This window comes from Felis catus, chromosome A3 (genome assembly GCF_018350175.1).
Source record: "Felis catus isolate Fca126 chromosome A3, F.catus_Fca126_mat1.0, whole genome shotgun sequence".
In the NCBI taxonomy this organism is placed as follows: Eukaryota; Metazoa; Chordata; class Mammalia; order Carnivora; family Felidae; genus Felis; species Felis catus.
In genome coordinates, this window is record NC_058370.1 from 140,236,865 (window position 1) to 140,261,343 (window position 24,479).

At 47.1% G+C, this 24,479-nt stretch overlaps 2 protein-coding genes across 7 annotated transcripts in view; one reads left to right on the plus strand and one right to left on the minus strand.

Moving 5' to 3' along the window:
* Positions 1 to 252: 252 nt before the first annotated feature.
* ACP1 (acid phosphatase 1) lies at positions 253 to 15,268 on the minus strand. 3 transcript variants are annotated; one of them, XM_006930511.5, is made up of 7 exons: positions 15,130 to 15,268; positions 14,049 to 14,257; positions 9,848 to 9,921; positions 9,647 to 9,760; positions 3,515 to 3,576; positions 1,366 to 1,471; positions 253 to 1,190 (listed from the first exon to the last, which is right to left on the minus strand). In XM_006930511.5, the coding sequence occupies exons 2-7, from the start codon at positions 14,089 to 14,091 to the stop codon at positions 1,113 to 1,115; spliced, it is 477 nt and encodes a 158-aa protein (XP_006930573.1). In that variant the 5' UTR covers positions 14,092 to 14,257; positions 15,130 to 15,268; the 3' UTR covers positions 253 to 1,112. The 3 variants fall into 3 exon arrangements, 2 of the variants coding, with proteins under 2 accessions (XP_006930573.1, XP_003984571.1); XM_003984522.6 differs by lacking the exons at positions 9,647 to 9,760; positions 15,130 to 15,268 and adding an exon at positions 9,486 to 9,599 and having other exon boundaries at positions 14,049 to 14,239; XR_006596136.1 differs by lacking the exons at positions 253 to 1,190; positions 15,130 to 15,268 and adding an exon at positions 14,409 to 14,542 and having other exon boundaries at positions 1,395 to 1,471; positions 9,486 to 9,760.
* Positions 14,481 to 24,479, plus strand: part of SH3YL1 (SH3 and SYLF domain containing 1) — a 40,802-nt gene continuing 30,803 nt past the window's right edge. For 2 of the 4 annotated variants that reach the window (XM_045055053.1, XM_045055055.1), the window contains exon 1: positions 14,554 to 15,261. In XM_045055053.1, the coding sequence (XP_044910988.1) occupies positions 15,078 to 15,261 (184 nt within the window). In that variant the 5' untranslated portion in view covers positions 14,554 to 15,077. Of the gene's footprint in view, positions 15,262 to 15,488; positions 15,766 to 24,479 lie in introns of those variants that run through there. The other 2 variants (XM_045055054.1, XM_019827999.3) reach the window with 2 other exon arrangements.

Here is a 24,479-nt window from a genome sequence, read left to right on the forward strand (position 1 = left end):
GCTCCAAGGAGCAGACGGTCTCACTCCGCAGGTGGTGGGGTCAGGCAAGGACATTTATGGCTGCAGGGGCCTCCTATTTCTTTCACAAACACTTTATCATAAGTGGAAGCAATACACTTATTTTTGTCATTTTACTTCCTAACACTGAAGATAAACATGCATAGATAGCATCACAGACCATCTGAAAGGGACAATAAAAGCACTGTTTTCTAATTCTTCACTTATCAATAAAAAAGCAGGCAGACTTCTATCTTAGTTGTATTTTTATAATCTCCCCAGTTTATTTTGAAAACAATCTTTTCTGCCACAAATCCATATGAATTTTAGATTAGTTACCTCAAAGTGCACAGAAGTTACCTGTATTTGTCTATAAATCAAACAACAAAGAAAGAATACTTAACGCATCAATATTTAAGCATTCCAACATAAAAGAACTTTTCCCAACTTTTTAATAATTTTTTCCCCACCTGAGCTCATCTACATTTGACATTTGGGTCACATAGCATTTAAAAGCAAAACCAGCATACAGTGACTTTCCTTCTGGATGGAATTAAATTTCCAGAGGCAAAATGGTTCAAATGGAAAGAAGCTGACTTCCCTGTGAAATAAACCGGACAGATAGACAGACAAAAACTGGCAAGCATTAAATATTCTAAAGATGGACACCTAACTCTCTTTCCCACTTTCTACGTCAACGGTGTGCACTGTGAGCTGGGGTGAGCTCCCACGGATGGCCCGCTGGGCTGGATGGGGGCCCTGGCGAGAAGGGGTCATGAGACAGCCGAGGGCATCGTCCCCGTCGGTGGTCCGCAAACTCAGGGAGGAAGAGGCGGAGCTCGTGTGCCCACACGGCCTGAAGGGGATGCTGGAGGTTTCTGTGCTCTGGGGGTCGTGTCCCACGATTTTTGTAACCGGGGCAAAGTGGGAGTTCAACTCGTCAGGAACGCTTTGTGTACCCCACAAACTGGATGAAACATTTCTATTTATTTGCCAAATACAGTAACTGATTTCCATCTACAAGCATTTAAGAAACAGGGTCAACCGAAGAAGCAGCTGCGGCCTCACTGTGGCTCCTGTGGGGCTCGCCGGGGGCCGGGGGCACGGGTGCGACATCAGCAGGCCTTCTCCAGGAAAGCTCTGCAGCACCTCACACACTGCTGGTAGACGGTCTCAAAGTCGGACTCGTTCCCCTGGAAGCACAGGGGGAAGAAGAAGTGAAAGCCGCATGACAAAACGCCCTTAGGAGAGCCTCATCTGGTGCGGCACACGGCAGGGCAGGGCACGGCAGGGCAGGACGTGCACAGGGGCCCATCTCTGTGCCACCGCCACACAGCAGCGTCACAACGGAAGGAGAGGTGTACTTACATAATAGGGGTCTTCAATAATAAGCTGTTTCTGTGGATCATAGCTCCCAAGGAGTTCAATTTTAGCTTTGCAGTTTTTAATTTGATTACTCTTTCTATTCAAGTCTCTGTAAAATTGAAACATGAACTTAGTTTTCTGATCTATGGTTTCAAGTTAAACAGGGACATCTGCTAGGGTTTTATGAAACATCCGTATCAAACCCCAGCAAGAGTGACCTGATTTAGGAAGGAAACCAAACCTTCGGTCGACCCGAGTGACCCTCCATATGCCAGGGTTTCTGACTCAGGCGAGAGGGTTTGCAACAGCAGCACATTCTCACGAACACTCTGACGCACGATATGCGCTGCGAGCCGGGCAACAACTACATATGCCCTGTGAAACACATGTTGGAACGATTAAATCAAAAAGCTCCTACTTCAGAGACTAAACAAGGGTGGCAGAACGGACCTCAAAGAGCCACGTGAACCAAGTGCCCAAGGGCCGCAGATCCCACCTCAGGTGTCCCGACACACGCACCGGGTTTCCCTGTCTAGCCCCTGCTCCTGCGTTTACCCCTCCAGCCTCTGCCCAAGCTGCAGACACAGCTCTCCTGCCACCGCCTCCTCCGCTCCCACCGCGGCAAGAACAGCGGCGACTTTCCAGGCTGCATCTTGATCGTTCCTCCGTTTAGTTAGCAACCCCCACTGAGCACCTAGGATGAGTCAGACCCCGTGCTAGCGAGGGGGAGGCAGACCCCTACAGCAAGCGAGCGAGCTGGCCTGAAGCGTGGGCTCCGCCAGCTCCGCCCCTGCGCTGGGTGCCCACCGACCCCTGGGACTGTGCCAGGAGACGGACCGCAGGAAGTTTCGGCCGGACACCGCTGATACGGTCAGTACTGTGTCAAGTGAGAAAAATGAGAACAAATCACCGAAAAACAAAAATAGAAACCATGTATCTCAGTGATGTTCCTGATTCACGGAGACAACAGTAAGGCTGTGAATCCTATCTGTCCGCCACATGTGGAATGCCTGTGAATTCGCACGGACTTAAGGCAGTAGGTCCCCGAGGCCACACTGAGGCCACGTCCCAGCCCTTCCGTGTGCTGGTGAGTGCTGACGGCAGCAGGCGGCTGCGGTCTTGGTTCTCAGCGTATTAACACGAAGTCAGTAAAGCTGGCTGTGTGACGAGGGTCGCAGTGCCCTGGGCTTACAACTGGGAGTTCTTCATACTCTCTTGGCTCATCTAACCTGCAGTGGCTTCAAATTTCTAATGTGCATTGTATTCACTTATTTTGGGGATGACCACATTGTATCATGTTGTTTGTTAGGTGTAATTCTGTGTTAGCACACGCAGCCCACACTAGACCCTGCGGCCCCGGGGGGCAGGCGGCATGAAAGTTTTCTCCTCAGTGTTCCCCGGCACCTGGCACTGTGCCAGGCGCACACATCTCAAGAAACACCGAATTCCTTGCTGCCCAAATGCATGCATGTCCCCTGGGGTTCAACAGACACGTAAGGAGATGGGGCACCGTGGGGACTGCGGCTCACGTGAGACCCACAACAGGCTCTGCTGAGGGAAGCTGAGCTCAAACCCCCCCACCTCGGCCTGCGTCAGCTGTGAACCCGGGACCCACCCTCTCGGTGCCTCTCCGATTCGACGCGGAACGACGATGTGCAGGGCCCACAACGCACCACATCAGTTGGCCACTGTTACCTAATACCCCAGCCTGTCTGCTTCTGCTTTTCAATCAGTTAAGGCAATCAACAATTTAAACAGAGTGAAAAGTTTCCTTGTTGCTGAGTTTCCTCAGTCTTCCTTGCTGCAGGATGGGGGACAGCAGGTATGGGGAGGTTAAGAGGAGAAACACAGTGAAACACCCGTGGCCCAGGAATCACTACAGAGGTGACAACTTTACCCCACCCTCTGGCAAAACCAGCAATGCCTGACGAGGACCAGGCTGTCCCTTATCTGAGGGCGTGTCTCTTGGTAAACACTCCGGGGAGACAATTCTCAGTTACCTTCTGGTCTCTTACTATTGTAAACAGGTAATTGTATATATTGTGACCATCATTTCTATGAAAACTTTACTAAAAAAGTCACTTTAGACAAATTATCTGACCTATTATTAAATCGACAGTTGAATAAAAATACCCTTAAAACATGAGATTACCTTAGATTGCTTTCATCCATACAAAGTATATAATCAAACGTGGCAAAGTCTTCCTTGGTAACCTAAAATTAAATAAGAAGTCAAAAAACAGTGTTTATAACAATCAAGTCTAGAGGACCCAAAGCAGTACAAAAAAATTTTGCTGTGTTTGAATTTGGTACCCAATTAAGTTAAATAATTTAGGGTACTTTAAAGTTAGAGTTAATACTATTAAGTTCCTTGGAATAATAGTAACATAGTATAATATGTAAACAAAGTTTATACTTCATCTGCGATTTCTTAGTGACAAAGTATAATTCACTTCACATATTAAAATGTCCTACGTCCAACCCCCCTCAGTGTTTTACTCTATTTTTCCTTGTGCAGGAACGCAATATCCTAGGCCCCAGTGACAAACACCAAACTATAGAGACGGATGGCTGTCCCTGTGGGGCCCTGTGCAGGGCAGGTAACACGCCAGAGGAGATATAAACCAGGCCAGGCCAGGCCAGGCAGAGAGTTCTGGGGGAGGGAGGAAGATATACGTTAAGTAACGTGTTCAGAGAAGAGTCCCTAAGAAGGAAATCTGTGAGTAACTGTATGTAGGACTTGGCTCTCCCGTGAGAACCCATGATCTGAGCAAGACACAAGAAAGGATGCCACTCGGTACTTTTACTGATTCTAACCTGAAAACTTACAAGTTTTCCAACATCACACACTATCAACGGAAGCCCACTACGATGTAAATGGGAAAATTATTTTAAGATTTTTAACTATCATAAATAATGATGCAATAAGAAAGAAAGGAACATAAACAGGTCACAAAATGAAGGTGAAAATAATTTCTAAGAATGTAATTTCTCAATAATAATCTTCCTCTCTAAAAAAATCCTCTAAAATACAGGAGTACCAGGAAACTCAAAAATAAGGTATCAAAACCCTGGTTAAACAGAGCAATGATGCTATTTAACAGCCAGTGTAGTGAACAAATAATAAATATGCTCCTTATTCTGTTAAAAATGTAAGTTTTGGCTGTTAGTATGCACTTGATTAGTTTCTGATACAGTGTGTTACTCACGTGCTGAGGACTACAAGTTGTTAACATTCCCAAGGTGCTATGTTATTTCAAGTTCTATTAGAACAAATACTACACGCTATTTTCACAAAACGGTTTTATGAGAAATTTAATTTAGGATCAAATATTAACATTACTTTTAATTTTAGAATTATTGCAAGTGTAGATAAGACAGTCTTAGAACAGACATCTACCATAAAATGCATACATGTTTAGATATTAAAATACTTGAGAAAGAATAAGAATACCTATAATTAATATCTTATAAAAAGCCATTTGGGGGTGCCTGGGTGGCTTGATCAGTTAAGCATCCGACTTCGGCTCAGGTCATGATCTCACGGTCTGTGAGTTCGAGCCCCATGTCAGGCTTTGTGCTGACAGCTCAGAGCCTGGAGCCTGTTTCAGATTCTCTGTCTCCCTCTCTCTCTGCCCTCCCCTGTTCATGCTCTGTCTCTCTCTGTCTCAAAAATAAATAAACGTTAAAATAAAAAATAAAAAAAAAAAGCCATTTGTGTGCTCCTGTGACGAGGTTTTGAGAGGCCAGAACCCCAAAAGGAGTCCCCGCCATGGGTTATGCGTGGCAATATTTACCACTGAATATTAAATATTTAATACCACTATTAAAAAATGAAAATGGTGAAGAGTGGCCTATTCTGTATTTCTGCAAATCTCTGTAATGTCTACTTCCTGGAGGACAGACAGGTTCTCCTCTGCGCATCTGTTACCTGATGTGCAACATGCTGAGTGCGAGTGCACAGTGAACCCAGCCTCACACAACATAAAGGGAGTATTTTCACGGCCACTATAGATAACTGTGGATGCTCTGTGATACTAAAACTCAGTAGTGGTAGTTTCTTAAAGGTTACTTGCAATATAGAACATGGAAACATATCAGTAAATTTTTATTACTTTGTTCAAGTCTACTGGTCAGTCTGACACCTTCAATGGACTCCTTAGCATGTCCATTTTTTTTAAGTTTACTTATTTATTTTGAGAGAGACAGAGACAGCACGAGTAGGGGAGGGGGAGAGAGAGGGGGACAGAGAATCTGAAGCAGGCTCCACACTGTCAATGTGGAGCCCGATATGGGGCTCGAACTCACAAACCGTGAGATGGTGACCGGAACAGAATCGAGAGACAGACACTTAAGCACCTGAGCCACCCAGGCGCCCCATGCATGTACCATTTTGACCTCATGGACACTTTGAGACTTTGAGGGCAGGGATTCTCAAAGAGGGGGGCAGATGGCAATGTCTGATTGTTATGATGGAGAGGAAAGGGGTGCTCCAGTATCTAGTGGGCAGAGACCAAAGACGCTGCTGAACATCCCAGACCACAGCTGTCAGTACCGCCAAGGGGGAGAGCATACTCTAGATGCGGAGAAGCCTGGGCAAAGGGCCACTGCTGGAAAAGAGAAGCTCCAAGGATCAGGGAGCAGAGAAAAACTGGACAGAAGGGCTGACGAGACAAAGACCCCAGAGAGCAGCGAACCTGATGCTCAGAAGCTTTCTTCTCAAACCATTTGCCACATTCTTAAACGACTCACGGCAAAAAGCTAAGAAGCCCCAGGGGGAGGCTGCAGCTACTCAGGGAGGTGGCAGCTGCCAAAGAGGGGCCCTCGGTACACTCCTGGAAGGTTCCACAGAGGAGGGACCAGTCCCTCAAAGCCCAGCCTCCCAGGGGGACCGACAGTCCATCACAGCCCAGGCCTCACAGGGGGGACCAGTCTACCACAGTCCAGGCCTCATAGTCCAGGCCTCACAGGGGGACCGGTCCATCACAGCACAAACCTCACAGAGCCACGACCAGCCTGTGAGAAGGGTAGAAAATGGAGAAGATGACGTAAGAAACTTATGTTCAAAATACACGTAAGCTGAATCTCTGAAGAGAAAGCCGAGAAGAAAATGTAAAAAGAAAGTAACGAGAAGTTTCCAAAACTAACAGAAACCACCACGAGGCAAATTCGGGAAGCATACTTTGGCTTACCATAGCAAAAGTGCTGGAAACAAAGAATCCATAAGGAAAAACCTAAAGACAGCAGAGGAAAATAGAGCAATTTCAAAAAACAGAGACAACTGATTCGATGAATCCAGCCAAACCATTAAAGCAGAAATACTATCAATATTTGACCAACTTAGGAGAGCAGAGAAGGAAGGAACATCTCCCGGCCCGTCTCAGGAGGCTACACAACCGGGACATGTGTGCTGCTGGGTGTGCCCCCCACCCAGGCCTTCCCCAGCAGAACCCTGTGGGTGCTCACCGTGGCATCGCCGACCTAGAAACGCCGCGAGCGCCCATCCGCGGTGGGACGGACACGACTGCGGCGCGACTGTGAACGGCCCCGAAGCGAGAGCAGGGGACGACCGGAGAACCTCCCAGAGAGGAAGGCCCACAGAAAGAGCACACGCTATAGGTCCCACGGCCACAGACATAAAAGGTGGCAAGAATCTTAGCGGTGACCTCTGCAGTGGGGGCAGCGGCCCAGGCCCCGAGGACCACGGACGGCCACGCACGGTCAGGGCTCTGCTGAGAAAAATGTCTAACAAACCAAACGTCCCCACAGACTAACCAGATGTGCGTTCACACACTCAAAAACAAACGAAGCACCCTAAATACATTTATTAAACCCAGGTGGAAAATATGGGGAAAACTAAAATTTTAAGCAATATGACAGAATAGTTCTCACACAGATAGTGACAACCGCTAAAAGAAAGCCTGTGAACAATCACAAGATGCTAAAAGGTAACAAAGACCTGAGGGGATGCTAATTTGCAAAGCAAATCTCACCGGTGTTACCAACCAGACAAAAAAAAAAAAATCATCCTTGAGAAAATTTTCTTAAAAGCACCAGGGAAAAATAAAAAAGCAAAACAAACAAACAAACAACAGATGATGTGTGAATATTATTCTTAAAACCAGCAATTACAATTCTCCTTTCAAAATTTAAAGTTTCTAGCTTTGTTTTTAAGACGTGTATTTAAATTCATTTGTACCCCAAATTATACACTCGTATACAAAAAATAATCCAGTCTTAAAAACAGAAAACATGAAAGTGTGACGGCCCATAATTATGAAGGACTTCGAAATCAGCAGGTTCTGTCAACCCTGGAGATTAGAAGGACATGTGATACAAAAAATGTTTTCCTGGGGCGCCTGGGTGGTTCAGTCGGTTGAGCATCCGACTTCGGCTCAGGTCACGATCTCGCAGTTGATGAGTTCGAGCCCCAGGTAGGGCTCTGTGCTGATGGCTGGGAGCCTGCTTCAGATTCTGTGTCTCCCTCTCTCTCTCTGCCCCTCCCCTGCTCATGCTCTCTCTCTGTCTCAAAAATAAATGAAAAACATTAAAAAAAATGTTTCCTGTCCAATGAAAATTCCATTTAAGAAAACGTCAGGCCCTTAAGGAAGTTAATAACTTAAATAGTAAACTGTTAAACACACAATCAGCTAAAAGCCAGAAATGAGCAGTTCACAGATTCCAGAGTAAACTTATCTAAGCCAATATAACGTGCATACCCCTGGCTTCTGAGACATCACTAATGCACCAGAAGTGTTTCTACGGCACTTCTGCGAACTTTCTGGCTCACACCTCTGTATGTTTTTATTAAAACAAACAAATAAGCCAATGATCAAATTCCTGTTCTACCACTTTGAAGCTGGGTGACCTTTGATAAGTATTTTCTCTCCAGAACTCAGTTTCTTTATCTGCAAAATGGGTTTACCAAAGACTCCTTTCCCTAACAAGGTAACGGAGAGGACAAAAATTGAGATGATCAAAATTAAAAATACAACGCTGTATGGCAAAGCAATTTGAAAAGCTTTAAGTAAAGACATGATTTAGTATAATAATGATTAAAGAGTCTTTGTCCTGTCTTATACAAGGTTCTCCTCCAAACGCGAAGACTAAATCATGGCTCTCACACTGCCAGCCATACTTCTAAATACGTACGTTTGACAAGTGATTTTCAAAACATTCAGTGGCTTCTCATTTTAAAGGCTGTGTACACAGCCTGTACATTTTGTTAGGTTGGATACAAAAAGAAGTTAGAAGATTTAGCCAGATGTTTTAAAAATCCAATGAATTCTCCATAAAATAATCATAGTGATAAAGTAGCTTCTCCACGTAACAATGTATGAAGCATTTTGTACCAGAAATGAAGCAGATCTCTTTAGCAACTAGTCCTTGTGGTTGTGGAAGGTTCCAGAGCACACACCTGCAGCAGCCTGCTAGCGAGGGAGCACCACGAGCCTGCCCTGAGCCCTGACGGCTCACTGATGCTGTGGCATGGAACCCTCACAGTCTCCCCTGTGGTTATGCAAGAGTCCAGAACTGTGCGGCTCAGCTAGCCGCTTACCAGTTCCAGGGGGCTACTCAAATAAGTTAACACGTAAACTCCACTTCCTCTGTCACACTGGCCGTATTTCAAATGTACCACAGCCTTTACTGGCTTCCACACCGTCTGAGCGGACACAGGAGGGTTTACTGCCCAGCACTCCAGACTCTGAACCCAGGAGTCCAACCGCTGGGATCAGTAACACCCCACATTTCTAAGACACTTCACAGTAGAAAATACATTGTTGTATATGTTCTAGTACTTTATTCTAGCAACAAACTTGGAATGTAACCAGACTAGTCACCAGAAGATCTCAGAAAATAAAAAGGAGATTCTAACTCCAGCCCTTAGGGAGGGCTCTCTCCAGTATCAACTGCGTGATGATATGTGTATTTCACTAAGTAAATTCCAAGATCACGCACATCTTTCAGAACTGTGGAGTCAGCAGCGAAACAAGAAGGACACACTGTGGCTACTTAATCGGGCCTCAAATAACTGCTCATGCACACGCCAGTGTGGTTAAGCCTCTCACAACTTCACAAGTCACGGGACACCAGTAATAGAAATTAAATGAGAGCTCTGCTACCTGTCGTGCTTTATGGGCTGTGCTAATGCCATGATTTCTGAGGCAGCTCACAGCTCTTGGATCTGGTGACCGGCCCACGTTCCAGTCAGAAACCGCGCCGCTGTCAATGACCCACTGCAACACAGAACACACATGTGCACTTTCAAGTTCCGATACGGTACCTGCCGGGCAACGTGAGTCATGGAAATACCATGCTTCCTCATGCAGTTCTGCCCTCGATAGTCAGGAGGGTTCCCTATTTCATATGTGGATGTCGCTGCACTGTCTATCCTCCACTGCAGGAGAAAAAAAGAATTTTTTTCACAATTTTCTGCCCCAAAGGCATTCAGGTTGGCCTCTTTAAGACAGAGAATGGTACTTACGTTATCTGAAAGATTTTGCTCAGTTACAAGCTTTCTGAAAACTGCTTCTGCAATGGGTGATCGGCAGATGTTACCTTGAAAAGAGGGAGCGCAGAAAGTGGGCATCAGGTCTGATGCAAGGGCACATGCTGGATCCCTGCAAGCACTTCACCCCGACACCCAGCAACGGCACCTCCCCCAGGAGAGACCGCTGAATGGCAGGACCTCTGGGGAACAGCCGGTCACTCTCCATCTGTCCAGGTGTTCAAAGTACAAAGAGCCAAGATGTCAGAAAAACAATTACCGCCCAAATCATCGTTTTCCAGGTTGCTATCAGTAGCCCAGAAGTGAGTCGTGAAACCAATGAAGTGGGTTGCAAGGAGCCTACTTTAAAATGAAATACAGTAGCATTAAAGATACGGATATCCAAGTATATCGCACATAAGGAGGGATCCTGTTTCATAAGATACACAAACAAATGGATTCAGCCATAACGGTAGTTCAGCACAAGATTTCACTGCGCGGTCTGTTGCAGGGCCTGCCCCAGTGCCACGGAGCCGGCCGGCTGAAGCAAGGCCGCTGCCCTCCGGGCCAGCAAGTCTGCTCGGAACTTCCGACATCGGCTGCAAGCTCAGGGACCCCCAGGGCCACCCTCGCTTCAGAGCAGCCAGCTACAGACTCAGGGTCCCCACAAGTGCAATAATTCTCTAGAAGAACACGAAAAACTCAGGAAAATGCTAGACTTGGGATTATAGGTTTATAACAAAAAGATTCAAGGCAGAACCAGCCAGAGTTAGAAAGCAGAGGGCAGATTCTGGAGGAGTTTCACATATGAAGCTTTCTGGTCCTCGGGCACGTGTCACTTTCTCGTCATCCGTGTGGGACAATACCCAGGGCACTGGGGCTTAGCTCACCAGAGCTCCAGTGCCAAGGGCTCACTGAGTGTCATTAAGTAGTCGTGACTGATGAAACTATGGGCCTGAAGCTGAACTCATTCTCTGGCCGCCCCCCACAAGTGCTCACACCCCCAACCAGACTCCCCCTCTCAGTTTAAACTGCACAGGGACCTCCTGGAGTAACAAAACACTATTACTGTAGGGAATTCCAAGAGGTTGTACGTTACCACCCAGGACCCGGGACAAAGGCCAGGGAGGGCCTAATTCCTTACTACACTGGGGGAAAAGATAAAATACATAAAATCTACTCTCAAAATACTTCTACATGTGCCAAGCAATGTGTTACAGAAAACTCAGAGTTAGCTATAGCAAAACAAGAAAACAAATGTGGACAGACAAGCAGTATACCACAGAAGCACAGGAAATTAAAGATTCTAAAAGCATAAACAAGATAGTAAGAAATTTCTTACCAGGAAAAAAAAAAAGGAAGATTGGAAGGGAGGAGAAGGACCTTTCTGGGCATTTAAGTTAAGGGTTGTATGTATGAATAAGAGAGCAGCGAATGTGTGCTGGAAGGCCTGGTTACAAGGACCTTAACTGTGCCCGGGAGGTGGGCCCAGCAGGTCCAGTGGGAAGGAATGTCCAACAAACATACTCTGCACATGTCCCACACAGAAGCCCAGCGCTGTGCAGGGCCTGAGGACAAAGGCTCTTCTCACAGTCAGGCAGACAACTGCAAGACACTCAGCCCACAGAGGCCAGCACGAAAACACTAGGACTAGACAGGAACTGAGTTAGCAAAACATACACCACTTGACGCATATTAGAATCTTGGGGTTTGTGTTAAGCATGTAGAATTGGATCTTGTAGAGTGTTGTGAAGCACAACTAATTCCCCATTACATGAAACCGACACTGACTTTACTACAATCTTCTTCAGTTTCCACGTTAGTCTTCAATCAATAATGTACTTATAATATTTTTCCCCATAAAGATTGTGGTTTCCACAGCAGTGAAAAAAATCTGTCAACCACTCAACCATGAAGGGGAAGACAGGAATTGATCCCCAATGTCCTCTGTAAGCTAGTTTGTACTGTGAAGTTTTTCCTTTACACATTCTGAATTTTGTAGAGTTTTTAAAACAAGTATCATCCCCACTATGTTAATTATTGTAAGGCTCTGATAGATGTGTAATTGTTTTACTTGTCCCCATGTACCCTGGGAATACTTCTAAAGAGCAACCACTCGACTCAATTTAAGACAACCCTTGTTATTTTGAAATTCTAGAATAGATGCTTACAATCTCACATCTAAAGACATAATTAAGACTAGTCTCACCCCTTTACAAACAATTATTAAGCAGCTTAGTTTCCCCACAAGACAAAACCTATGGTTATTTACTGCCTTAACGTTAAGGCATATTCACCCAAAATTACTTTTTTTCCCCAGAGAGTTCTAGTTACAGCAAGGTATGAATAAGTATAGATGGGAAAAAATTACTACTACAAAAATTAGAAGTCATACTACTTATAAAATCAGCAGAATCCTGCTTCCTTGTAACTTGCTCTCTTTATTTCAAAAGTTGATATCACCAATTATTTAAAAACAGAGCTCATGAGTAAAACACAGTAATGCAGGTTTCATCTATGGAAAAGTTCTAAAAACTTAAAATGGCATCTTCAGATTTCTTTGGAAAAAAGATCTGTGAAGTCTCAAGTTTTGTTGTTTTTTTTTTTCCCCCAAATTAGGCAGATAATTCATACTCACACTGCACACCTTTATTTCAAGGACTGAGACTCACAAAAGAAAAAAATGAAATTCTCCAAGGGTAGGGGCTGTGTCTCTTACCTTGAGCCACACCCCCCCCACAGTGTACAGCACAAATGAAGTATCAGTAAATGTCAATTAATTGTTTGAAAGAGGTAATCTGGCACCACTAACGTTATCATTTCCAACCACACTGGCGGTGGCACAAACACCAGTGCCTTCGACAGTAAGGCACCATCTCTACCGCACAAAACATGGAACGTTCAATCATCTTTCCAAACTAAGCACTGCAGTTCTTTCTTGCCATTAGCCTTACCAATGAAAACATCTGACAGTTCTCTCTACACTTCAGTGTGAAAAGAGCCTTACAATTAAATGCTTTGAAGGAATACATTTTTTACATTTCAAAAACATACCATTCTTATTGCTCTAAGTACAGGCCATCATGGGAAAAGGCCTTCATCAGGCCCTCAAGTCTGCCCAGAACTTGACCTCTCCCCCGCCCCCACCAGTGAGGCCCTCTCTGGTCCAGCACCCCTGGTCTCACCCCTCTCCAGTGTAATCTCAACACAGCAGCTGAACACTTCTTTCTAAGTGTCCCTCTGCTCAATGGCTTAATCCTCCAGTGGCCTGTGTCCTTCAGAGTAAGCCCACGTCCTCACAGGCCTCACCAGATCTGTCCTGTGTAGGCCCTAAAACAGCATCTAAAAACTAGGATTCATTGCTCATCACCTTTATTATGTATGGCTCCCGGAGCCAAGAATAATTTTTACCTTTTTAAACAGTTAAAAAAAACTCAAAAGTAGAATAATACCTTGTGACACGAGAAAATTATATGGAATTCAAATTGCAGTGTCCATAAAGTTATACTGGAACACAGCCAAATGTTACTGCTTATGTATTGTCTAGGTCTGCTGGTGAAAAGTACCAAATATTTACTTTCTGGCTCTTCACATAAGGGGTTCACAGACTCCTGCCCCCGAGCACTCATTTTATGTAAGAAATTCGCTTTCCTATGCATCCAGAATGGTTCTAGTTATGTATTCATGGTGGCATTCAAATTACCTTCAAGAGCCTTCAGGTACAGAGGAAGGTCTGACTGAAAAGCCTCCTGGGTCTCCAGGCCAGTGTTTCCCTGCCGATATGAACGGGACCAGCACTCTCACCGCAAAACTGTCCACCCACTTTCTCCTGGGCCCAGGACACTTTTCCAAAGATCCAAGGCTTGTGTTCTCACCTCTTCCAAGTCTTTGCCCAAATGTCACCTTATAGATGAGGCCATCCCTGACCCAGGCTTGCAGAGTGGGCCGGGCAGGTGAGAGGGGTCATGGCAGAGAAAGGACCTCGCTTGGAGAGTGGGCTGGGCACGGGAGGGGACCCGGCTAGGAGAGCGGGCCCAGCAGGTGCGCGGCGCGGAGAAACAGCCCCGGGGCGCTCCATCCCATCCTCCCCGCCCTCCTCCCGATCGCCGTCCCTGGCCCAGCGACGAACCCCAAACGGCACGAGACCCACCCCGACCCTTCGGGAAAGCCAGAATGGGGCTAGATCACGTCGGCTCACCCAGACACACGAACAGCACAGACTTGGACACCGGCTCGGCCATCTTCCCGCGCTCACACCCAGGCGCCCACTGAGCGCGTAGGGACTTCTCCCGCGCAACGCAGGCGCACCTCGAGCGTCCCGCCCTACGCGCCTGCGCAGTCCTGCCTCCCTGGGCAAGGGTCCGGGCCGTGCGCCTGCGCAGTACTGAGGCGGAGGGCGGAGCGTCACTGGAGGACGGAAGAGGTTCCGCGGTGAGGGGGCGGTGTGGGGGCGGGGCCCGGGGCCCGGGGGGGAGGTCAGGAGGCGGAGGAGGGACCTCAGGGAGGAGGACGGGCTTCGAGCGGAGGGGCGGAGTGGGGGGGCGGGGCCGTGAGTCACCTGGAAGGGGGAGGGTCCCAATGGGGGCTGATTGAGGTCCCGGGCTCTGCGCACGGATCATCTCGGGGTGGGGGAGGACGCCCGGGGCGCATGGTGAGGGTGGGCGGACGACTGACCGATGCTAGAGGGGTCCTGAGCGGGTGCCCGAGGGTCTGCGGAGTGTAAGGGTCCCCGCGGGGCGGGTCAGACCTCTCCCTCCTTGGCTTCAGGTGAACGACCCCCCCAGACCTGGGCTCCCTCCCCAGACCTGGTTCCACCGCTCCAGACCTGGCCCCCCAAGACCTGGCCCCCCCAGACCTGGGCTTCCCCCAAGGCCTGGGCCTCCCCTCAGACCTGGGCCCCCCAGACCTGGGCCTGCCCCCAGACCTGCCCACCCCCAGACTTGGGCCCCCCCCCCCTCCCAGACCTGGGCCGCGCGGCCCAAACGCAAGGCCCGCGATCAGGGGTTGAGCGGAGTCCGCTCGGGACCAGGGAGCACTCCCCGGGCCCCCGAGACACCTGCCTCGCCCTGACCCCCAGTGCTCAGGTCACACATAACCCTCTGCCTGGCGACAGGGCCCTGGGCTGGGGGACCCAACTGTAAAAGACTGGACGCCTTAGAAGCCGCCCTGGGAGGGACGCGGTGAAGTCAGAAATCCCGTGACCGCGCCGTGCTTTCGTCGGGGGTGTATGTGGCGGGTGCTTCGTCCTGGCAAAAGTGGAGTGTTCACCTGCCCCTTACCTGTGTCAGGTGTGCACCTGGCCAGGCGGTCCCCGCCCCGGGAGGCGGGGCCGAGCCAAGGGCGCTCTTCCTCTTCCTGGGGAGGTGTCGGCCGCTCGAGGGGCGCCGGAGGACCAGGCTCTGGGGTCACAAGTGAGTACAGGTGTGGGTGACGCCGCCGAGCCGCACCTAGAGTCGGGACCCCCCACCTCTCCCCTTTAGAAAGTTTGGCTGCAGAGGGTCAAAGGTTGGGGAAGAGGGCGGGAGAAAGGAGGGCATCCGGGGATTTTGCTGTTGCGTATTATCAACAGGTCATTCCGCAAGCTGTCAAAAATTAACCAATTCTGTAGACTCGTCCACAGGTGTTTCCGTACACAGAAAAGCTCTTGCTAAGTTTTAATTTTGGCTACTGTAATTCATTTTATGTTATTTGTAATTAATGTTTGAAAAGCACTTACTACTCTTTTTCGTCCCAATTTGTTTCAATAAGTGACTCTCTAGAGCCCTGCGGTGCTGTGGGTGTGAGGTGAGCTTGACTGGCGGGGGCAGGAAGTCAGCAGGGCGCCCTGGGTCCCCTGTGAGGTTCCGGGCCCTGCATGCGACCACTTGGCCCTCCCTGCGATCAGCCAAGCCAAGCCGTTTGGGGCACCTCCTGTGGTAAGGGGGATCTCTGAGCAGAGAGGTGGTGGATAGCTCCCTAGCTCTGGGGGCACCGGAAGTCTGCGGGGCTCCCTGCCGCGGTGGGCTTTCCTATGTAAACAAGTGCCACAGTGCCCTGAACGGGTAGGTGACCACAGGGAAATGACATGTACCTGCTGGCCTGAAACATACCTGTTTCACTTCAACAAATGTTTCAGTGTTGTCACTGCTGCCAGAAGGGCTGAGTTGGAAAGAATGACACAGACCTGGGCCCCTTGCCCCCAGGGAGTCATCTGATGGGCCCAGACAGTTCGACTGGTAGGAGAGAAGGTTTTCAGGTTTTGTTCTGCTTACAGAACATGCGCGTCCTGCATTCTTGTTCTCAGGAATGTTTTTATTGAGATGTGGGAGATGCCTAGTTAATAATAAGTTAGAAGATATGTATTACATGCACAATGGAGAAATCACAGGCTCCGGGTGCCCTTTCCTTCCTTGTGTGGGCCTGCTCTTGGAACACCTGTGGAGTACCTTACTTCTGAGGTGTCCGCAAATTACTATGTTGAAGGTTAGAATAATCAAATAAGTTATAGCTTCCATCCTGTTGATCTTGTTTAAATTAAGGAGAATTGGTTGTTTGGTTTACTAACGTCCTATTTATTTTTTTAAGTTTATTTATTTTGAGAGATAGAGCGTGTGTGTATGTGCACCAGTGGAGGAGGGACAGAGAGAGAGAAGGAGAGAGAGAATCCCAAGCAGGACCCGAACCGCCTGATGCTGGGCTCAAACTCATGAAGCATGAGATCATGACTTGAGCAGAAACCAAGAGCTGGAGGCTTAGCCGACCTAGCCACCCAGGCGCCCCTACCGACATTCTAATTAAACAAAAGTTTCTGTAAAATGAGAAAATACTAACCTCATCTTTTGTAAGATTAAAAAATAATAATCTTTCCTCATCAAGAGTGATGTGATGCTTTTATTCCACTTAGGAAGCATTTACTCTCAGGAGAGCTCTCACTCTTTGGAAATATGATGCGGGGCTTCAAAAGGGAAGCTGGTATGGGTCCAAGGGAAATAGGGCTGGCTGTGTTGCTGGAATGACTGCTGGTCACAGAAGTCCTTCTGCATATTGCCTTGTTTGACATCGTCGTATGCAACTTAAAACCTAAGCACGCTGAATTTTCTATTTTGGGAAGAGTCCATTTTTTTTCACCAAATGATCAGACCAGAGTGGCATGTGTAGTCCTGCTCTGGATGAGGATCACTTTTTAGTTTGAGAAAAGATAAAAGTGAGTGTACATCAAAGGTTTCCTAAAGCTGAAGGTTAAGTGCTCACTGCTCCCTACCCTTTGTCTCCCATCTGCAGCCTGTGGTTGGGGGAGGAGAAAGGAAGCTTAGGGTACACTAATGTTCGGGGTTCAAATGCTCAATTTGTTTTAAAGTTTGGACTGCAAGGCTGCTGATGTGAGCAGAGAGACCGGTTTTGATTTCTAGAACTGACAAGTTTTGTCCCTTGAGTCAAAAGAAGAAGTTAAACCAAGGCCACAGAAAGATAAGAATCAGTTGAAGAAACAATGACCGGCCTTAGTTGTCTGGCGGTGGCTTTCAAGACCACAGTGTTCTAACAAAGCTTCCAAGCTCAGGTCATTATGTCAAAGCCTTTAAAAAATTACTTGGTTGCGTGAAGGTTTTTTTGTTTGTTTGTTTTTATTTTGGCAAAGATGTAATCAATTTATTCTATATATTTCCTTTGCAGCTTTCTACTTACTTTGATTTTGGTTGGGGTTTTATCAATTCAGTGAATTAACCTTTATTTCATGTTAGTTATAAGGCTTAATAATTTGGTTAATATCTAATTAATGGACATTTGGAAAACCATTTCTAAACTTGTAAACTTTTCCTATAGGTACCTCTCTCATAGTCCAGAGTCCATTGGGGAAAATATTTTAGTGGACGCTGGCTGATATGAAGGAAAGTTGGGAAACCCTGGTCCTGAGTCCAGGGCAGGGGTGGAAATGCTTGAAAGTGGTCAGTTTCTAAGTTACTCTAAGCAGGGGTCTCAGGATTCTGTTTTGCAGGGATCCAGCCCCTAGTTTATGGCCCATGATCAATATGGAAATTATTTCCACAGCTTAAGCTTGTTTCAAGCTTTTGAAGTTTCCAAAGTAAACATTTTCTCCCCAGTATCTTAGAAATTCTTAATTAAAAAAAAATTATCTTAGTATAGACATTTTCAAATATTTTAATCACTTTTTTTAAAGCTTATTTTTTTAAAAAAATTTTTTTTCAACGTTTTTATTTATTTTTGGGACAGAGAGAGACAGAGCATGAACGGGGGAGGGGCAGAGAGAGAGGGAGACACAGAATCGGAAACAGGCTCCAGGCTCCGAGCCATCAGCCCAGAGCCCGACACGGGGCTCGAACTCACGGACCGCGAGATCGTGACCTGGCTGAAGTCGGACGCTTAACCGACTGCGCCACCCAGGCGCCCCTAAAGCTTATTTATTTAGAAAGAGCATGTGCACAGGAGGGGCAGAGAGAGAAACAGAGACAGAGACAGAGAGAGGGAGAGAGAAGATCCCAAGCAGATACTGTGCTGTCAGTGTGGAGCCCGACTCGGGGCTTGAACCCATGAACTGTGAGGTCGTCACCTGAGCTGAAATCAAGAGTCAGACGTTTAACCAACAAGCCACCCAGGTGCCCCTTAATCACTTTTTCAAGAACATTTTAATCTAAATTTCTTAGCTTGAGGTGTGGCAGCCAGTCACTCTTAGGAGGAAACTCAAATATTCATGGAGAGTTTGCTTTGGCTTGGGATTCAGGAGACAAGACTTTTGTGCATGTCCAGTCAAAAGGCTTCTTTAGCAACAAATGACCTGTATCGTTTAGTGGTATAATAAGGCCAAATTCTGACCAGACCATGCTCTCTCTATACCTTATGGCACAGCAGAGGAAAAGTGGGTGAGCCATGAGTTGATGCTGAGGACAGGAACTAAGATTTATATCTAAGTTGTTATTATTATTTGTTGGCTCTGACAGAGAAATTCACTGTATTTAACTATGACTAAGCAATATGATTTTATCAGCAATTTAATAGGATCTGTGCTATTAAAGCAAATTAGCCATTGTCTTCCATAGTTCAGCCGAACACGAAGGCATCCTGACCAAGACCAGGCCTGTCAACCCCTGGTTCACGGCTACGAGGGCTCACAGACCACACTGCATCTGAATTCCCAAGTCTGATAGCCCCCTTCCCGTGTTTACAAAAAAGGCTGTGACCTTTGCCCACAGCAGGATGTTTGCAATAGCAGCTCTCAACTGTGGAATTTGCTTATTTGACTGGTTTAATTCTGCTTGCTTGATAGGGTTCACAGCAGAAAGTCTTCTGGGGGTAAGATTTATGTACTATTTACTATGTTTTAGTTGCATGTGTCAGAAAATCTGATCCAAATTGGCGTTAGCAGAAAAGGAAAACATACTGGTCCATGTGACTGAACAGTCCAGAGCTGCTGTGGCTTTAGCTGTTGCCCAGTCCTAGGCTCCAGCAGGGCCAGCAGAGCCCAGATTCTATCTGCAACTCTGGTCAAGTGCCCTTCTGTGTGGCTTTGCCCTCAGGCTCACCCCTTGTGATAAAATGTTGTAGCAGGTCCACACGGAAGCGCCTGGGAGAGGGGAGTTCTGCAGCTCCGCACGAGCACTTGGTGAGATGCAGATAGCAGATCAGCTTTGGTTTGAAGCTCTGATGTGGCAGGAGATTTGTTCTGACTTTCAGACTTGGGTCACCTGCTCAGTGCAGGATCAGTGAAACAGACAAACCGTGACGGTTCTGAAATAAGAGACATAGATGTTCAGCAGCAGAAGGAACCCATTTCTGCCACAGGTTACCGATCGATTTCAGTAAGTTGTACGGAGAATCGAGACATATGAGCAAGGCACTGTAGGGTGCAGAGGTCAGTGACATATGCTGCTTCTGCCCTGGAAGGATTGTAGTTTAGTGGTGGAAAAATGAAAAGGTGAGAACATGAAGTGGGAAGAAAACCAGTTGGGTGGGTGTAAGCCTCAAATCACAAACTCGAGTGCCGAAATGGGAACATGTATCACGAGCCTTCATTTTCTACCAGGCGTGGCTGTCTTCGTTCTCTCTGGTGGCAGTCACGTTTTAAAGTGGCCCCAGGTCTGGGCTACCACTGCCCACTCATTTAGCTTTTGGTGTTCAGTTACTACTAATCCTGAAGATGCTGCTACGCTGGCCCTTGCTGCATTCGAAAGGCTCTGACAGTCCAGTCTGCTGGAGAATTGCCCAGTTTCCTCCTGGGAGCAGAACTGCCCGCCCACGCCTTCTGGGTCAGCAGGACCTTGGTGCGGGAGCCACATCGGCCCTGCGCATGCATGGAGCTGAGGCACTCTGCCCACTGGTCTCGTGGCGTCAGCCCTCCTTGGGTTTCCTCTTTTCTCATCCCCCCGTTCTTTAGAGGACCTGGAGAGGACGGACCTGGAGAGGACTGCTTTAGGGTGCTACACCATCAACCTGTCCCTTGCTTCCCTCTGGCCCCCTCTCTCATAAGGTCTGGGAAATGCTACAGAGGTTGAGAGGCAGGGAAATTTTGTTATTACTTAGCACATTTTCCTCTAAACCCATTGTATTTTGTATGCAAGTGAACTGTGTCTAGTCCTCACAGGGATTTGACCTTCAGTTCCCAAAAGCCACACAAATACTTTATCATTTAACACATATTTATTGGGCACTTAGCTATATGTCATTGTGGCATGTGCTGGAGATATTACAGTTAATAAAATAAAATAGTCAATGTGCTTACCCCATGGGGCTCACATTGTAGTGAAGGATATGTACAAGAAAGATCAGATGGATAGGTGGGTGTGTAGGTAGGTAGGCAGACAGACAGACAAACAGATGATAGATATAGACAGATAGATATAATTTATTTACAGATAAATAGAATAGATATGGATGCAGACAGATATATATGGTTAACAGACAAAGCAGTGATATAGGCCATGGTGCAGACTAAATATGATGGGAAAACTTTGAGGGGTGTAAGCAGTGGGGGACTGCTATCTTAGCTATTACTTAGACGGAACATTTTTTTTGCAGAAATTACCGTAGGGGCTCAAGACTAGGAACAGAGAAAGCAGCCAGGAGACTTTGAATAGACACAAGAATTTATATTCTTTGGGCCAGCCTGCTGGTAGGGAGGAGTGAGATATAATCAGATCTTGAGCATATGTTGAAGGTTTATATTCTGATAGGGTATGCCAACGGATTGGTGTGGCTGTGAGAGTGACAGAGAAGTCACAGTTAGGCCAGGTTTTGAGTGTGAGCTCCTGGAGGGATAAAGCCTGCCTGGAGAGAAGGCTCAGGGAGAAGGTGAGGAGAAGGGAGGGCATCACAGGCAGCTTTGTATAATTTGAACTGCTTACTTGACACTTCATGCCAAAATGGAGAAAGTAATTGATGATATCGTGAGTCTGGAATTTAGGGGAAGGTTAAAGAGTAGATAAAAGCTGGAGATTGTCAGAGATAAGTGGTGCTTACAGTTACAGGACCTGAGATCTGAGTGTAAATGGAAAAGGATGGGGCCAGGGGGACAAGAGGGTCTTGGCGTCAGGGGATCAAGGCAGCCCTAACAGCCTTGGTGGCTGCTGGGTCCTTGTGAGGCCACCAACCAGATGTGGGGGCAGGTGTGTTCCTGTGCTCTTCAGCTCATGGACTGGTTTGTGTGAGCCACAGTGGAGAGGCTCTGCCTGCCGCCTCAGGAAGGGACAGTCCCTCCAGGACAGCAGGAGATAGGAGGCTACCCTGCTGATCCAGAGCAAGCACTGTAACCCTGCTCAAATGGCATGCCCACAAGATCAGCCTGGTGACGGGTTAGTCATTCGAAGGGGTATGCAGAATGGTTTCACTTAGAATCAGCGTTTTAAACTTGGTCTTGAAGAATGAGTTGTATTTCAAGAGGTCAGAGGTTGGCACTGTTTTTCCTTAAGGGGCCAGATAGCACATGTTATTAGGCTTTGTGGGCCAAGAAACAAAATTGAGGACATATGTAGACACTCATATAAGAGAGAAAATAAACTACCACAATTTTTTAATTGATTAAAACTGAAATAGAATAACTGAGAAGTTGTTTTGTTTTGTTTTGTTTTTTGTAATACAAATCTTGTGATGAGACAAATGTGATTATGGGAGAACATTTTGCTACTTGAGATTCGAAGTTAGTGTTACTTATCATGAAAATAAATCACAAATGTTCAACTGTTATGCTGACTATGATGTAATTTTACCTGTAACATCTTTGAAAATGTGTTTTCACACATAATATTATTATTGTGTTTTAATTTTTTCAGCCTTTAAAAATGTAAACACTGGCAGTGCCTGGGTGGCTCGGTCGGTTAAATGTCCGACTCCTGATTTCAGCTCAGGTCATGACCTCACAGTTGAGAGGTGGAGCCCTGTGTCTGGCCCCTTACTGGGCCTTGAACCTGCTCAAGATTCTCTCTCCCGCTCTCTCTGTCCTTACCCAACTTGTGCTCACACATGTGTGAGTGCTCGCTCTCTCTCTCTCTCTCTCTCTCTCTCTCTCTCTCTCTCTGTCTCACACACACACACACACACACACACAATATTAAAAATGTAAACACTGTTCTTAACTCCTAGGCCATAGGTGAACAGGTGGTGGCTGGACTTGGCCCAGGGCCATGGCTTGCCAACCCCTGCGGGGTCCCTCATCAATTTACTGCCCCTTACCTCCCAGGGTGTCCTTCAGTGTGGGCTCTGGGATCCTTAACAGAGCTCCTTAAAGTATTACTCCTTTAAAGCGGCACAGTGATGAGCTTCCTCAGTACAGGGTGCAGGAGGAATGTGACAGGAGGGACAGGCAGGCGTCAGCCATGTGCCAAGAGGACCCGGGTGGATCCTACCCGCCCTCCCACAGGCCCAGGAGAGGACCCCTGTAGGACCAGGAAGCCTGGGCCTGGCCACATACTCCCCCCTTGGCCCCTCCACTCAGAAACCAGACCTCCTCAGCTCTTTCTGGCAGCCAGACTCCCACGGCTGGCCCGTGCCACCAGCTGCTGACTGCTTGTACCCCAGAGGGTGGCCCAGCAGCCCCCGAACAGGCCCAGCCTGGGGGAACATGGCCCCTCTGCCACCTGCAGGCACCACATCCTCTCCAAAGAGGTGCGCATCTCTTCCAAACTGGTCCTTAGTGAGGGCTGTCTCAGCCTAGGGTGCCATCCAGAATGGATAATTCTCACAGCCGACCTCCCTCTCAACCAGCTCTGTGCATTCCACCTCCTGCTTGGACCCAGGCTCTGCACCTGCTCTAGGTGAGCAGGATGGGGGTGTTATAGCTGTGAAAGACAGCAGAGCTAGGCAAGTGACGGAAGCGCAGGATAGGACCCTAGCACCTTGAATTGTTCCAAGATGTACACTGATGGGTGTTGTCGGCATAGAGAAAATAGATCTTTTTTGTTTGAGAAAGAACGTGCATGCTCTCGAGTGGGGGACAGGGGGTGAGAGAGAGATCCTAAGCCCAGCGTGGGGGGTTGATCTCAGGACCATGAGAGCATGACCTGAGCTGGTCAAGAGTTGGACGCCCTAAGTGACTGAGCCACTCAGGTGCCCCGAGAAGAGGCATCTTTTTAAAGGTTTTAACATTTCATGAAAAAGCAAAACACTGCTTTGCTTTTTTTAGAAGGGCTTGCAAATAGTGTATTATAAATACTATTTAATCAAAGAAGTAAGAACGTTAACATATAGTATCGTATTTGATAGCATTTTTACCCATGTTTCCACCTCTCCGAACTACCTAAGTGATTAGAATATACGTATATAAAACAAGTCAAATCTAGTCCTAAGTTAGAAAATGAAAATTACAAATACTTCTCCCCCATCTTTCTTCTTCAAAATTTAGAATTAATTTTTAAAATGTAATAATTGGGTAATATTAGCTGCAATAAAAAGCCTCCATATCTCAATCACCTAACACAGTAAGAGCCACTTCTCCAGCACGTAATAGTCTAGTGTGGATGTTCCAGGTGGTGAACAGCTTTCCCCAGGCGGTGACCCAACTGGTGACCCAGGGGACCCAGGGGACCCATCCTTCCCCCCTGTGGCTGTGCCATCAAAGTCCTCTTCAGCCAGCCAGTGATGAGAAAGAGAGGGTGGAGAAAGCAATACGTCTCAGCTGTCGTGGCATAGAAGTGACACACGTCACCTTCTCTGGGCACCTGCCTCTCAGGGACAGTGCTCCCTGTAACACAGGAAGCACACGTGTGTGGGCAACTAGCTGTCCAGACACAAAACCAATAAAGCCAAACCCTCTGTATGCAATTCATTCAACCCATGAAGAGTAAGGTTGTCAGGCCTCATCTTAGAAACCAGCAGAAATTAGGAGCTCAAATACTTCGTCTAGTTATAATGCAAATTACAGTCAATGCATGTACCTTATGAACAGAGGAAGTTGTATTAGTCAATTTCGTAGTTCTACTCCTGTTTGCTGACTCACATACCTTCTTCTTAGCAACCAAAATGGAAATGAAGTCACTCCTATCTCAGTATATGCTCACCAATCATGGCTTTTAAAAGCTATCAATTGCATCAATACTGTACTGGAAATTTGGAAAGTTGGAAATGCCCTTTACCATATATGTATTTTCTTGATCACTGTGGAATAAATATCAAAAAACAATCGTATGTCATTATTGTGTTGCCTGAA